The sequence below is a fragment of the Zalophus californianus genome, chromosome 6 (genome assembly GCF_009762305.2).
Source record: "Zalophus californianus isolate mZalCal1 chromosome 6, mZalCal1.pri.v2, whole genome shotgun sequence".
Lineage (NCBI taxonomy): Eukaryota > Metazoa > Chordata > Mammalia > Carnivora > Otariidae > Zalophus > Zalophus californianus.
The window spans coordinates 8,006,301-8,022,946 of NC_045600.1; the positions used below are offsets into that span (position 1 = coordinate 8,006,301).

A 16,646-nucleotide genomic window follows, 5' to 3' on the forward strand; every position below is an offset into this window, starting at 1 on the left:
ATAAATGCATGGAAAATAAAATTTTACAAAAATGCCTTTTTGTTATTTAACACAAGCATTAAAAGAGAGCACATACTACAGAATAAATCATTTGCAAAACAAGAAGTCTTAAGGTGGTAAAATATATGCTTTAATATTACAATCTAATACTATTACAAATGCCATTAAAACAGTATAAAAAACAGAAGTACAGTCACATGTTACTATAAATACCCAGCCCAACTCTGCTGAATAAAAAGAATGACTTCCAAAGATCAAAAGAACAAAAGAAGTAATGAAATAAATCACTGATGTAAAGATCTTCAGAAAGAAGTTTTTAGTTGTTTTTTAATAAAAAAAATATTGACAAATTTAGGGAAAAAACAATGTAATAAATCACTAAAGAATATTTGAAAAAACAGTTAATAATATATGCATAAAAACACTGTACTTGATGAGACTATCTTCAGATTGCAGTGTAAAACCCTGAACATGCTAAGGTCAGTTTCTTCCGCAATCTCAGCATCTGAATGATGGTACTCTTGTTACCGTTCTTTACTAAGTGGTCCAGACAAAACCAACTACTCAAAAATCTAAAGGAAAGGAAAGTGCAAATTTCAGCACTGAGTGGTGTTAAGAGCACTAGACTCTACAACCTCACCCACATTTCACAGCACCATGACACTGTATTACCATTAATTGCATATATGTCACTCTCTTTTGACATACTTTGTGAGAATCTGGAAGTCAGGGACCCTGGTATCCCAAGTCTAACACAAAGCTGTCACCTCGTGAGAAACCAACAGATTTTTCTTAAGAATGAAGTGAATTAAAGCTATGCTCCAGGTCTACCTGCTGTGAACCTAGACATGGTCCAACTTCTCCAGGTCTTTTTTCCTCACCTGTAAAATAACTCGGATTGAAGTCTAAGCCAGGAGTTTTACCTACTGATTTGTAGAGAAAGAAGCATGGTTCATTTTAGAACCAGTATGAACTATAAAAAAATATATATATATATGCTTATTAAACCGAAAAAAATAAAAAAATATATAAACTTATTAAACTGGAAAAAAAAATAGAACCAGTATGAACTATAAAGGATCTATTCCAGGAGTCAGGAGATGTACATTTTCCAGTCTAAGGTATTCCACAATTATGTAGGTTGCCAAGGGAAGCTGTTGCCAAGAGAATGCAAAAGGCTTGAAAACCACCTTAACTCTCTCCCTTACTACAGAAAGAATGAATGGTCCCTGAACAAAATGAAAGAAAAACAAAGGAAAGAAAACCAAAGCAAAAGAATATTTCTAGTTGAAAATAAATCAAACTGAATGTTAAAAGGCTAATGAACTCAATAATAAAAAGACAACCCAATTTAAAAATGGGAAAAGGATTCAAACAGACATTTCTCCAAAACAGATGTACAAATGGCCAACAGCACACAAAAAGGTGCTTGACGCGGCTCAGGTCATGATCCCAGAGTCCTGGGATCGAGTTCCGCATCGGGCTCCCTGCTCACCGGGGAGTCTGCTTCTCCCTCTGCTTCTCTCTCTCTCTCTCTGTCTCTCATGAATAAATAAATAAAATCTTTAAAAAAATTTTTTAAAAAAAGGTGCTTGACGGCAGTAATCATCAGGGAAATGAAAACCAAAACTACAGTGAGATACCACTTCACACTCACAAAGATACAAACAAAAAGAGACAATATAACATGTACTGGTAAGGATTTGGAGATCTGAACCCACCTACAGTGCTACTGAAAGTGTAAAATGGCGCAGCTAACTCTGGGAAACAATTGGGCAGTTCTTTAAAAAGTTAAACACAGAGTTACCTCATGACACAGCATGTCTAGTGGTAGGTACATACTTAAGGGAAATAAAAACACACATCCACACAAAAACTTGTGCATAAATGTTCATAACAGTATTACTCAAAACAGTCAAAACTCAGAAACAACTCCAATGCCCTTCAGCGAATGAATGAATAAATCAATGCCATCTATCCGTACAATGGGATATTACCCAGCAATAAAAAGAAACGAAGTACTGGCACCTGCTACAACATGGATGCGCCTTAAAACATTATACTAAGTGAAAGAAGCCAGTTACAAAAGACCCTATATTTTACAACTCCCAATTATGTAAGATTTCCAAAATAGGCATTATAGAGACAAAAGCAGACTAATAGTTTCCTAGGGCTGTGGGGGGTGAGGAGAGAATGGAGTGACTGCTAATGGGTAGGAGGTTTCTTTTAAGGTTGATGAAAATATTGTACAAGTAGATTATGACAATAGTTGCTGTCCCCGGGAGATGCTAAAAACCACTGAACAATACTCCTTAAATGAGTGAATCGTAGGGTATGTGAACTATATCTCAATAAAGGTGTTTAAAGAAGTTAATGAGAAGAAAAATGTGGTATCAAGGATAATAAAGGAAGGAACAATATAGCTATACTGGAGTTACACTGTTTTATCGAAACAAAACTTTACCTTCTGAAAGAAGGGTAGAAGTTACCCCAAAGCAGGCCTCTAAGAACACACAGGAACCAGCAAATGACAGATTTCCTGTTCTGTCATCCAGGTGGTTCCTGACTATTCTACTTAGGACACAATTATAGTGTGTAAACCTGGTATTCAAAGGTGCGCCACTTTCCAGAAGCACGTACGTAAGATGCTCCAGAGGGAGACTGCCTAGATGAACTCACTGGTCACAAACAACTTCTTATGATTCATGAAACTCTACACCGTATCTGTGACTCTTAGAAGTTCAAGTAGAAACTAAAGTAAGGGGCAAGTATAAAGAAAAGTATATGCAAAAGGCTTTCAAAAACTGAACTGGTGTCCTGAACCACAGCTTACTAAAACAGAATAATGAGTTCCTGGCAGGGGACAAAAAATACCAAGAAGATCAGAAGACCATGTTTGGGCAGTGATGTGCCAACGTGATCAAAAAAGCTGTGTTTCATCAGTAGCTTAGATGAAGATCTAAATGCCATACTCATCACTATTGGTGATAGCAGAAAGCTGGGAGGTATCATGAATACATCAGATAGAATTCAGATCTAAGAAGAGTCTAACAAGCCTAAATAAAACTGTAGGACTAGATAGAATGATCTAACAAACCAGAGCTAGAATGAAAATCAGAACACATTTCTTTCAAATCCTTCCTTTTACAGATGAAGCTGAAGCCAGAAGGGTTTAATAATAAGTCCAAGTTCAGAAGGTGCATGAAAGGTTAGGTTAAGGCTAGGAATATAGGAACCCTAACTTCCAGCTGTGTCCACCCGAACCAATGCTACCTTCTACTACTCCTATGGATAAACATATTGGAGGGGGGGAGGGTGGAGAGGATCTTGATCTCCCTACCTCACAACAAACAAAAATCAATTCCTGGAGACTCAGACCTAAATACGAAAGGTAAAATAATAAAGCCAGTAGAACATAAAAAAAAAAAATCTTCATGACTGGGGCAGCAAAAGTAAACACGTCATAAAAAAGCACTAACCACAAAGACTGATAAGACGGAACTGATTAAAATTTAGAATTTTAGTTCATCAAAAGACACATTACAAGAGCAACATGGCAAGCCATAGGATGGGAAGACATTTTTACAATTCATATATTCAACACAGAATTCATATCCAGAATATATACAAACCCCAATATTCCAATAAGAAAATGACAACCCAATTTGTCAAAAATGAGCAAAAGACGTGAACAGTCACTCTGCAACACAGGATAACTAAATGGTTAACAAGTATATGAAAAGGTGCTCAAATCACTTATCAAGGAAATGCCAATTAAAATCACACTGAGATCTTCTACACAAATACGGAATGGTTAAAAAAAATTCTAGGGGCGCCTGGGTGGCTCAGTCGGTAAAGCATCTGCCTTCTGCTCGGTCATGATCCCCGCATCGGGCTTCCTGCTCGGGAGGAAGCCTGCTTCTCCCTCTCCCACTCCCCCTGCTTGTGTTCCCTCTTTCACTGTGTCTCACTCTGTCAAATAAATAAAATCTTAAAAAAAAATCTAAATATTTAAATGACAGTACCAAGTAGAGGCAAGACTACAGAGCAACTAGATCTCAGGTACACTGTTAGTTGGAGTATAAATTGGTACAACCACTTTGGAAAACTGTCTAGCAATATCTATCCATCAAAGCTGAAGATACATACACACTGTGGCAAAATAACTCCACTCTTATATACCCAACCAAAATGAATATATACGTGAACCAAAAGATATGAACAAGAATTATTACAACACCATTATTCATAACTGCTCCAAAGGAGACATTACTCAAATTCATCTGCAATACAGTGGGTAAATTGTGGTATATAATTTGTGATGACTTTTATTAGAAACGGCCACAAATCCTGACACCTCTCTCAGAAAGACATGAGGTCTATGTTCTCTCCTCTTGAATCCAGGCAGGCCTGTATCTATTTCAACCAATAGTATACAGAGTGACATTATATGCCTTTCAAGAATAAGTCACTCTCAGGAAGCTTCCTCTGGGAACCCAGCCGACATGCTGTGAAAACCCAAGGCCTAGTAGAGAATTCTACATGCAGCTGCTGTGGCCAACAATCCCAGATGATCTTCATCTTTGAGACATCCCAGCCAAGGCACCATGCATGTGAATGAAGGAACCTCTAAATGATTCTAGACCACAACCACTGTAGAGAGCACAGACAAGCCATGCCCACCAAATCCCTGACCCACAGAGTCCATGAGCCAATACAATGGTTACTGTTTCCCCCACTAAGTTTGGAGTGGTGCGTTATGCAGTAACAGATAACCAGGACAACAAAGCTGCAAAAAAACAACAAACTACATGCAGCAAGATGAAACTCAGACACAATGCTGCATAACAGAAGCTTGGTAAGAAGGATTAGATATGGTAAAATTCCACTTAGTGGGCAAACTAAGCTATAATAATAGAAGTCAGCCTAGTTGTTACCTCGGGTGGGAGTAATTACTGGAAAGAGGCACAGTAGGGGCATCTGGAGTGCTAGAATAGTGAATGTCTTGCTCTGGGTGGTGGTGATTTCAGTGTGTTCACTTTGTTTAAAAAAAATTGCTGAGCTAGATCCTTAATATTTGTGCTCTTTTTCCAGTATGTGTATTATACTTCAGAAAAAAAATTTTTTTGAATCAGTAGAACTTGGTAATTCAAATAGATGCAAGACTGTGAAGAAGAACTGAGGATGACTAATTTTCCAAGCATAACTGACTAGGTAGTGCCATTAACTGAACAGAGTTAAATGACAGGGCAAATACAAATGTGCAGAGAAAGCAGACCACGTCCTATTCATTTTGTATTCAAGTATCTACCACAGTACTTCACACAGTCACTCCAGCCTCCAAGACACTCTCATTTTCATTCTACCTTCTGCCCACCCCTCCCTTGGTATCTTTTCTTCCCTCCTTTCTCGTAGATGCCTCTTAATATCGGGGTTCCCCAGGCTTCCATCTTAATCCCCTTTGCAATCTCCATGCGCACATGCACACACATGCAAACACACTGCCCTTGCTCCTGTATTTTCAATCTCAGTTGATGGCATCATCAGCTACCTCTTTTAAAAGAAACTTCCAAGTCAGCCAAGAATTAATACTGCAGTTAGCTAAATCCAATAAAAAAAAAATTTAACAGGATACACATAAGCTCCCATGTTGGACCCCAAAACTAATGCCTGAGAACAGGATGAAGAAGATACAGCTTAGACATATCTACTCAACATCACCCAAGTTTGATGTATGATGTGGTCATCAAAGCTATTATATAGCTGATAATAAGAACAAAGTATGTAGAAGAAAGGTATTATTCTTCCCTACACTAATAGAAGAAAAATGCTAAACAAGAGATGCGACTCTATTTTTTACTAATTAAACCAGCCCTAGAGTACTGCATTCAATTCTAAGCACTACAGTTTAAAAATGGAATTAAATCAAAAGAAAGCCATCAATGTGGTGAAATGGACATGAAATCATGCCTTGTAAGGAACAGCTAATGAACTGGAGATGTCTCAACTCAAGAAGACTGAGAAAACTTGATGACCATCTTCAGGTATTTGAAAAGACATTATACAGAACAGAGACACCACTTGTTCTAAGTGTCTCCAAAAGACAGAGTTGGGTAGGAGAAACAATAAAGAAGACTTCCACTCAATATTAAGAAAAAGCTTGCTAACTTGATTAAAAACAGGATCAGCTGTCTCTAGAACAGTGATTCTCAACCTGGGATGATTTTGTCCCCATGGCCAGGGATGCTGCTAAACATCATACAATTCAGAGAACCCCCTGCCCCAACTAAGAATGACACATCTAAAATGTCACTAGTGCCATGGGTGAAAAACCTGCTCTAGAGGTAGTGAGTTCCCTGTCATTGGAAGCATTCCATTATAGACCAGACAATGCGCTAATATTCAGTACATGACTTTCAAAAAATAGTGGGGGATGAGCTGAAAGAAGATTTCCTGTTTCAAATAATTCTCCAGAGAAAAATACCCTCAGGTATGTTAAAGCAACGATGATGGTGGTAATGATGAACACTTACTGTGGGCCAGACATTATACCAAGTAATTCAGACACACATCTCACAGTTCATTCTCACAGCCACCCTGAGATAGGTATTATTTTACTTTGATTTGATGGTAAAATCAGGTGGCCCTAATGTCATACAGGGGTTAACATTTGAACCCAGACCTACCTGACTTCAATCACACACATCGCTGTCCAAAGCACAAACATTAAATGACTTCCAAGGCTTTTGTACTCTGGAAAACAAATGAAGCAGCACATATTCTAGCAGTATAGGGACAATGTCTGAACAGGTTTGTACTCACTGCAAACCTAGCTGGCTAGAAGAAAGAGGAACGGATTATTTGAAGTAGTCCTGTGATGAAGGAGAGAACAATTATCCTGATTGTCCCCAATTGCCTACTTCTGAAAGAGCCAAGAAGCTCTTATATCCACGGAATCTCAGTCAGAAGCTGAAATTAATGATGACATCCCTTTATCCATAGGCGTGAAAGCTCAGGATGGACAGACGTTTGAACATCCCCGACTGGGAATCCTGCCCTTAACAAATACACTAGATGCAGATACATGGTTTCTTGGCTGCCTATACTCCCGCCCATCTGTCAGGATGGCAGTGTGCCTGCTCACATGTTGGTCAAACTGTCACTAGGGCATAGGTGCCAAGCAATGATAGTTTTAAATGGGCAGCTTGCATAGCACTGTAAGAGCTTGCTCTTCTGCATAGAAAAAAAAAAAAAACAAAAAACCTCTGTGATAATACTGAAGGGTTGCAATCACAAAAGAAATATTCTTGGTCAATCTCAACATTTCAGTGGGAAAAAGATCTAGACTGGTAGAAAAGAATCAGATTTAATTTAAAGAAATTAAATCAAACAGGAAAGGTATTTTGAAGACAAGCGGTCGCGCTAAAGCTTTTCACACTGCCAATCTTTCATTAACACACGTCACGGTGATCTCTTAGGCAGTAAATCCTTGCTCAAGAAGTCATCATTGTTTTAAAAAATGGGATGACATGCTTTTCCATGTTCTAAGTAAAAAAGCAGAAATGCGTTAATATTTAGCAGTCTGCCTGAGATTAAGTTCTATTTGTTGGGTGATTATTTTTTAAATGACAGAAGTCCAATCAATATCCAAGATAATCTTTTAAATGCAAGAAAGCAGAAACCAAGAGATTCCCACAGATAAATAGGGGGAAAAAGGTATAATTTGTTCAGAGAAAGAAATCAAGAAATGAAACGAGTGCTAAGAAACAAAAACTGAGTAATTTGGGTCACAAAATTAACAAATGAGGACTCAAGGCCTGTCCCTGTCACATCCCCCTGACTACAGCAAAATGTTCCCAAAGTACATGAAGGTTCCTATTCTGGCCTTAAAGATCTTTTGGATTGCTTGCGTGAAATATCCAATGTTATTATTGTCTGGAAATTCTTCCAGAGTCTGACCTAAGGCTCATCCCGAATGCTGCAATTTGGAACATGTGTCCTTGTTTAGCCCTCAGTAATTTAGAAAGACTGCTGGCCCTCACTCTCTGTAGAGTTCTTCATACACATGCGGCAGGACACACTGACTGAACAACCCGAGACTCTTCCCTGCCGTGATTAAATAAAGGCGGTGCCGTTAGCTTTCCTCATTAGACCAATTTATTAACTCTTTATGCTTTTACCATTTAAGTTGCTCACGTCGAGGACCTTCAGGCTTGATAAGAAATGTCAACCATGTCAACTATGAGTCAACAGAAACTACTCTCCTTCCCACATGTAAAATGTACCGATAGTATTAATTTGAAAGAGTCTGGAAGTGCAGCAGAGTTCTCTTTGCCAAAGACAGTGGCAAAAGTCTGAAATCTACCATGATTCTGCTAGAAAATACTAGGGACTTAATACTGGCATTACACCACTTTTCGAGCTTTCCAGTAGACATCCTGACACAATGCACTAAGTCAAGGGCTATGGTTATACCCTGTTCTTCCTTGTGAACCTGTTATCGCCACATAGGGCCTACAACAACCTCTATGAATGCCCATTTCTACTGGATCATTTTCCTGCTCAAGAACCGCAGGAGCAAATGAAACCAATTACAGACTCTATAATCTAGCCAATGGTTATATTCATAAAGCAACTATCCTTCATCTTCCTTCTCCCCTTCACTTACCTGCTCCCTAAAACAGCCAGTTCTTATTTTTTCTAGGACTTGTCTTTGCTCATGCTATTCTCTAAAATGTTCTCCCACTCCTCTCAAATCTGTACATACTTAAGACTCAAGCCATGTCATACTTTCATAAATCTGTATTAATTTTCATACTTCATTGCACACTCACTTCCTGTCTTCATTTTGGTATGAAGTTTACTGTGTATGGCCAATTGATTTGATTTTTTTTTTAATAAAGGTAAAATATGATTCAATGAAGCAAGGGTAGTTTTTTCAACTAATGGTTTTGGAACAGCTGGACATCCATAGGCAAAAGGAAAAGAAAAACAAAGACCGAAGACCTAAACCTCATATCCTGTGCAAAAATTAACCCAAAATGGATCATAGATCTAAATGTAAGGCATCAAATTATAAGCATCTTTCTGACCTAGGATTAGATAAAAGAGTTCTGACACATGCATGATGCCAAAAACACAACCCATATATCAGTAAGCTGGACTTCATCAATTAAAATCTTTTGGACTACAAAAGACAGTATAACAGACGAAAAGACAATCCACAGACTGAGAGAATATATTTACAAATCACTTATCTGGCAAAGCACTTGTATTCAGGATATACAAAGGACACTCTAAAATCAACAGTAAGAAAACAAACAATCCAATCACAAAATGGGCAAAAGATATGAACAGACGAGTCACAAAAAAGATAGACATACCAAAAAAGATACATGTTCAACATCATTAGCCATTAGGGAAATGCAAATTAAAGCCATGATGAGATACTACTGCACACCTATTATCATGGCTAACATAAAAAATACTGCCAACCCCAAATGCTGGCGAGAATGTGATAAAGCTTCATCTCTCATAGAGTGATGATAGGACTGTAAAATGGTACAGCTACAGTGGAGACGTTTGGCAGTTTCTTAAGTTAAACATTCACTTACCCCACAACCCAACATTCGCACTCCTAGGCATTTATCCTATAAGAATAAAAACATATTCACACTAAAACCTGTACATGAACACAGGCTTCTGGTTATGGAATGAATGAGTCACAGGAAGAGCACAATGTAAGGAATATAGTTAATAATGTAACAGCAATATACCCTGACAGATGGCAGCTATACTTGCGCAGGTGCAGAATGCATACATGTGTCCAGTCACTTTTGTATGCCTGAAACTAATGTAACATTGTGTCAACTATATTCAAATAAATCAAGAAAAAGAAAGAAACCTGAACATGAATGTTCCTAGCAGCTTTATGTGTAATAGCCAAAAACTAGAAAAAATCCACTGCTCCTTCAGTGGGTTAATGGTTAAATAAAATGTGGGTGAGCCATACACTGGACAAGCACAGTACTACTGGCAAAACCAGGAAATTGTCACTGATGCAGTATTAGTAATTAAACTACTTATTCGAATTTCAGTTTTTACATCCTTTTTATGGGTGTTATGTATAGTCCTAGGACAGTTCATCATGTAAAGATTTGTGTAACCATCAAAACAATCAGGATACAGAACTGTTACTACACAGAAACTCCTTTGTGCTACCTCTTCAGAGTTAACCCACCACCACTCCCAGCCCCAACCCCACAGAAACTGATCTGTTCTCCATTTCTACAATTTTATCACTTCAAGAATACTATATAAACAAATGATACAGTCACACACCCTTTTGAGACTGGCTTTTTTCACTCAGTACAATGTCCGTTAAGCTCCACCCAAACTGTCACACGTCGACAATATTGTTCCTTTTTTTTTTTTATTATAAATGGGTGTTCCATTATATGGCTAGACCACATTTTATTTAACCATTTACCCACTGAAGGACAGGCAGAGTTGTTTTGGGGTTTTGGCTATTATAAAAAAACCTACTATGAACATTCATCTACAGGTCTTCGTGAGTAATTTTCATTTCTCTAGGATAAATACCCAAGAGTACAATTGTTAAGTATATGTTTAGCTTCTTAAGAAACTGCCAAACTCATTTCCAGAGTGTGGCTGTACTGTTTTACATTCCTACCAGCAGCATGAGAGATAATGTAAATTTGAAAGTCACAATTTCTAAAATATTTTCTAAAGGCCTAAAAAACCGGTAAGATTAAACCTCTAAAATGTCATAACCTGAGCTTAGCTTGCTAAAAAAAAAATGAAATTTTTAAAACTTTTATCTTACTACCTCTAACAAAAAATGTATACTTAGAGATAACCCCTTTGTTGCTAGCTCTGTTACCATATTACACAGTAAACTGCAATAAGAAGTGAAAAAAAGGCAGTATTGCCAACAGAAACAGTACAAGTTTGTTTCTATGTCTTCCAGCCATAGCCTATGAAGACTGAAGGTTTAACAGCACTTTCCAACTCTTAGTATTGTGAAATGTGTTCACAATGCATTTATACATGGTATCATCAAACAATGGCACTTGTTCAGCTGTTACTTGGTAAAACAATTGGAGAAAAGCAATTAATCTGAAATAAAGCTGTAGTTAGCTGTAAAATTTCTAACTTCATGATTTTTTTTAATTTTAAATATAAATGACAAAGATGGATAATGGAATCTCTTTTGGGTTCTTAAAACAAGGAGCTAGCTGTAGAGCAGACATCCACATGCAAACAGCAGCAAGACAACCAGTCTACAAAGAGATGAAATAAATGCACAGAAAGAACTCTAACTTCCCCCAAAAGAGTGGGAGGCAGGGGGTGCTGCTGTCCTTGTTCCTAACGACTTTGCAGTTCTTAGGTCCCTTGTGGGACCAACTAGATAGTGAGGTCCTAAGACAAATGTTTCTTTCCAATAAAATATGCTATCTGTTTAAAAGGTAGAGGACAGAATGCTCTTAAATCTCCCAACTAATAACCTTGCAATTTAATTATATGATTCCACCTATTACATCATCCCACTTAAGGTATATGGCTTTATTGGTAAATATCTTAGTATGTGCGTATGTTTAATACTCCCCCTAAATACTAGCCAGTGTTAACAGTGTCTATCTTAATTTTCAAATCCTAGAGTACCGGTTCCCATCCAATGGGCCAGAAACCCATGGAGAGACAGGAATTACTGCAAAGAATCATCAAAGTCCATGTAGCCACATAAAGACTAAAGAAACAATATAATTCACACTGTGTCTTTCCAAGTTGACAAAGATGCTGTGACTAACAAATTTCTTAATAAATTTACTGGAGAATGCTACTACTAAGTAGTTTCTTGTCATTAGTATTTATTGATGAATAGTAAAAATCTAACTCTTACTGGGAGGGAAGGGCACACCTCATCCCTCTCTAGGCTCTCTAGAGATTGTTCCTTTTCAAAAGGGTTGCCCATGTCATCCAGAAGAGTAGTAGACTGTGCTTGGTTTCAGTGCAGAGATGACAGACTACACTGGGAGAGCTGGGGCAGGAGGAATTGGGAAAGTGCATGAAATTACTTCAAAATAGCAACCTCAATGCTAGGTAAACAGCATTCAGGAACCAAGTTGGGGAAAAATTAAAGGGCGCAGCCCTCTTCTCATATTTACAATGCCAAGGAGGAACACATTCACAGGAGTTTCAGTCAAGGGGCCAAACGTATTCTAGAATACAAACATATCCTAGCTAAGTGCTTTGTCAGGTTCTGTCACCTTTCTAAACTAATATTATATCCTTATTAAAATTCCATATTTTCTACATTTATCAATAACAGTGTAGTTTTTCAAATGTGTCCTATACATATATTGACTTGTTGTGCGCTGGATGCTAGACAACTGAAATCAAAAATAATGACCTCTATTAATTTAAAACAAAGAAAACGTGTTTAAACACAACACTCCAATGGCAAGAAGAGACTATATCCAGCTAGCCCAGTTCCTGACATACAGTAGGCAGGCACGTGATATCTGGTGAATAAATGAGTCTATTTCTGCTCACTCTGAAAAATAACCTTGGCAAGCGTGGAAAATATCCTACCAGTCCAAAAAATACTCTCCAGTCCTATTCGGGTACCAATCCATTCTCATAACCCACCAAAATCAATTTGCATGAAAGCCTCACCCACATACACAGAGGCAGCACTTAATTCCCATCAGGTTCACTGCCTGATATATGGTGTTATCAGCATTTGCACATTTGCATAAATTTAGGACTCATCCTTCATTTGATGTAAGGTAAATTTTAAAGCTTCCAGTAAGTTTTATTTTTCACATCAAAAATCCTTTCAAAATTTTATTTTTCAATTCAAAATTCTATTCATGGTATACCGTATCTTATTAGGGATGACTTTAAGGCAAAAATATACAGTTATCAAAATAAACTCTTATTTTTTCTTTTCTAGACATCTAAGACATTCACTTACATATTTATTATTTCACATTAGTTCTCAAATACAAAAAAAAAGTGGCCTATTTAAGAAATTTTAGGGTCTGTCAACATTTGGAATGTACTGCTGGTTTTAAATATACACTTGCATCCTGGAATAAAACTTAGCCTAAGCTTTCCACAGAACCATTTCCTGGGCACTTAGTAACTTATTCTATGCCAGGTTCTATGCTTGACACATTACTCCATTATCCCATTTGTTTAACAAATAACCTCTCATAATTTTTGCAGTACTAAACAAGAAGCCACTACACTATAAACCTGATATCTGTACCAGATACTAGCACTAAATTTACAGTGATACTTCACACAAGTTTTTTGTTATTAAATTCAAGTTGTCTTACTGTATTAAAACAGAATCGGATCAGCAATGTTGAGATGCACAGAGAATAACCATCTGTGATCACTTCAGCAGAGAAAGCTATTATTAGGTGACTACTTAAGTTACATTCCTTCTATGGGTAGATGAACATAACCTTATCTATCCAGAAATTTAATTCCAATTACTACATGCCATTTTGAACAGCATAATCTAAATAAAATGATTATATAAAGAACCCTAGCTTCCCTCTGAAATTGCTTTAAAACTGTAGATTAAATTCTCCCCAAAGAGATGCTCAGCATATGATAAAAAGGTGTTTCGATTCTGAACTCTGAAAAATAGTGACATTTTTTCCCTCTTGTGAATTCAGGCTCAAAAGATAGGCAATTTAGGAAGGAAGGAAGGAAGGAAGGAAGGAAGGAACGAAGGAAGGAAGGAAGGAAGGAAGGAAGGGTGGATGGGAGGGAGGGAGGAAAGGAAGGAAGGAAGAAAGGAGGGAAGGAGGGAGGGAGGGAAGGGAAGGGAAGGGAAGGGAAGGGAAGGGAAGGAAGGAAGGAAGGAAGGAAGGAAGGAAGGAAGGAAGGAAGGAAGGAAGGAAGGAGGGAGGGAGGGAGGGAGGGAGGAAAGGGAAGGGAAGAGAAGGGAAAGGAAGGGAAGGGAAGGGAAGGGAAGGAAGGAAGGAAGGAAGGAACGAAGGAAGGAAGGAAGGAAGGAACGAAGGAAGGAAGGAAGGAAGGAAGGGTGGATGGGAGGGAGGGAGGGAGGATGGATTAATGAGGCTCTCCAACAGCTCCCTAAAACCGCCACCCCAACAGCCAAACTGGTATTTCCAAGTTGTTCCAAGAAAAAAAGATGGGGGAGGGAAGGGAAGAGACGATACAAAGAAAAGCAAAAATGAGTGACTTGACAAAAAAGTTAGAAAAATGGATGGTCTCAACAGGAACCTAGTGTCTGCCTCTCTCTGCTTCTCCGCCCAACGCTTCTGGTGCTGTCCGTCGATTTTAACTACATCACCTAAGAGTTTTGAGACCAGAACCAAAAACTATTTCGGCGGTAGGAAAAACTATGTGTTGCCCTCAGATACAACTGCATCAGTAAAGGGTGCCACCGTGTCAGCCAGGGAGAGAGAAGGCATACCAAATCCCTTAGAATATAAGCGACTCACGGAGCTCTACCGCCTTGCACCATGCCCGCTAGGGCAAGCTCTTACCTGGCCTTACGCGGACAGACAGGTTGGTAAGGGGACAGACAGTCCCCCACCCTAAGGTTCCCGGGCCCGGAACGCTATCCTCAGGGGGGCAGGCTCCCTCTCCCCTCTCAGTTCTCAAGTCAAACGTCACCTCTTCTGGGATGCCCTTCCTCACCCCCATCACTCTGGCCTACAATCGCCTGTCCTGGTTTCAAGGGAGCTTTTCAGGGTCTGCAAACTGTAGCATTTGCTTCTATTCGGTGTTTCCCCTCCCGAATGTGAACTTCATGATGCCAGAGGGACCTCATCGGTCCTTGCTGGTACCCGGCCCCCGGCCCTGAGACCGGGCCCCGAGTGCCCAGGACGCGAGGCAGGTCTGAGCGCGCGAGAACGAGCAACTACGCTGGGGGGGGGAGGGAGGGGCCGGCCTGGCAGGTGCAGGAAGCCGGGGCCGCTGCTGGGCCTGAAGGGAACCGGCAGGAAGGGACGCCCGCGCGGCGCCGCCCGAGGTCACGGCCGCCCGGACGCCCGGCGCCGGCCCAGCCCCCGGCCACCCTTCCGCGGTCCCCGCTCGGCGCCCGCGCTCTCGGACCGCGCCGTCCGCGGCCTCCCTACCCGGAGCCGGAGACGCGTCGCCTTCCGCACTGTACGAACTTCCCGCCGCTTTCGCCGACTTGCAACTCCACGGCGGCGCCGGCCCCGTCACACACTGCAGTATAGAGCCCTCCCATTGGCTGAGGGCGAGCGGGAGAGGCGGGGCAGCAGAGGAGCGGGGCGGAGCCCGCGCCAGCCCGCGCCGCCTCCCCACGCATGCCGGGAGTTGTGGGCCGGCGCTCCCGCTGCATGCTGGGAAATGGAGTCTTTCCCAGCCTCAAAATGATCCGGGTCCCTCCGCCCGCCTGGGCTTCCGGGAAGTGTGGTTTACTGCCTCCGAGTCAGTCCTGATGAGATACTGTACCCTCCAATGCTGTTGGAACCGAAATAAGTATTGCCAGTGTTCGCAGTAGCTTGATTTATTAAATAAGTGTGTTGGCAAAGGGTTGGATGTAGTAGAAGCCCTATAGTGCCGTGAGCTAAGGGTCTCCTCCGCCTACTTGCGCTCGCGTTTTCCCACCTTCTGCTCCACCACCCTGGAAGGCTCATTCCCCCAGCAGCTTGGTTCAGTGCACTACGGCCTGGGTCTGGAATCGAACGGACCGCAATGAAACTCTAGCTCTTTCACTACATTTGTAGCTTTGTGACCTAAGGCAAGTTACTTAACTCCTGTGAGTCTTGCTTTCCTGTTTCTCTCAGGATTAAATGAGATGATCTATAGACAGTGCTTTGCACATAGTAGGTGCTCAATAAATAGTAGATAGTATTAATATTCTACCCAACGATTGTCATACATCTAAATCCTAACTGTCTTTCAAAGCCACTTCAATGTCTACCTAACCTTCCGTAGCATCTCATCTATTATCTTATGCCATGGTTTCGTTTGTATTTATAATAAATTGTCTAAACCTCCATCAGCCATGTGGCTGTAAGCTTACTGCGGACTGGAACAATGTTCTAGCTCAAAATCACCAAATCCATAGGCAGAAGGATATTAGTGAGAAGGGTCATCGATGAGGATAGGTGTTGTTGGCAAGGTCACCTCCAATTGGCTGGTCCCTCAGCTGAAGGTCACTGCTCCCTGGCCCTCCCCTCCAGCTTACAGCTCCCTCCCTTTGTGCCTCAGATCTGCAGACAAACACCATAACGACTCTGAGCCACAAGCTACTGTTCCACCCCTGTGGTTCCCACACCCACACTTTTGTTAATAGTCTCCTTGCAAATAAACCCTCCTCAGATCATCTTGTCTCAAATGTGTCATCTGCTTTCTGTTGAGACCCCAAAGGAAACACATGCACAAGGTGAGCACTCAATGAGTATTTGTCAGCAAAGAGGTCTCAAGATTCACACATCTCATGGGTGTGGAATTCCCCAGCAAGACAATGTGTCCAGAATCCATTGAGAAAAAGACACTCTACGCATACACACACACACACACGCGCGCGCACATGGACTCATGTGCTAAGAAGACTTGGAACAGGACTTATCTTTCACATTGTGACCATGTTCCCCTAACCT

The 16,646-nt window shown here is 40.3% G+C and overlaps 1 protein-coding gene across 4 annotated transcripts in view; it reads right to left on the bottom strand.

The window, feature by feature from the left end:
• VRK1 (VRK serine/threonine kinase 1) overlaps positions 1 to 15,253 on the bottom strand; it is an 88,467-nt gene extending 73,214 nt beyond the window's left edge. The window contains exon 1 of one of the 4 annotated variants that reach the window (XM_027572157.1): positions 14,556 to 14,751. In XM_027572157.1, the coding sequence (XP_027427958.1) occupies positions 14,556 to 14,715 (160 nt within the window). In that variant the 5' untranslated portion in view covers positions 14,716 to 14,751. Of the gene's footprint in view, positions 1 to 14,555; positions 14,757 to 15,149 lie in introns of those variants that run through there. The other 3 variants (XM_027572156.1, XM_027572155.1, XM_027572159.1) reach the window with 3 other exon arrangements.
• Positions 15,254 to 16,646: the final 1,393 nt, after the last annotated feature.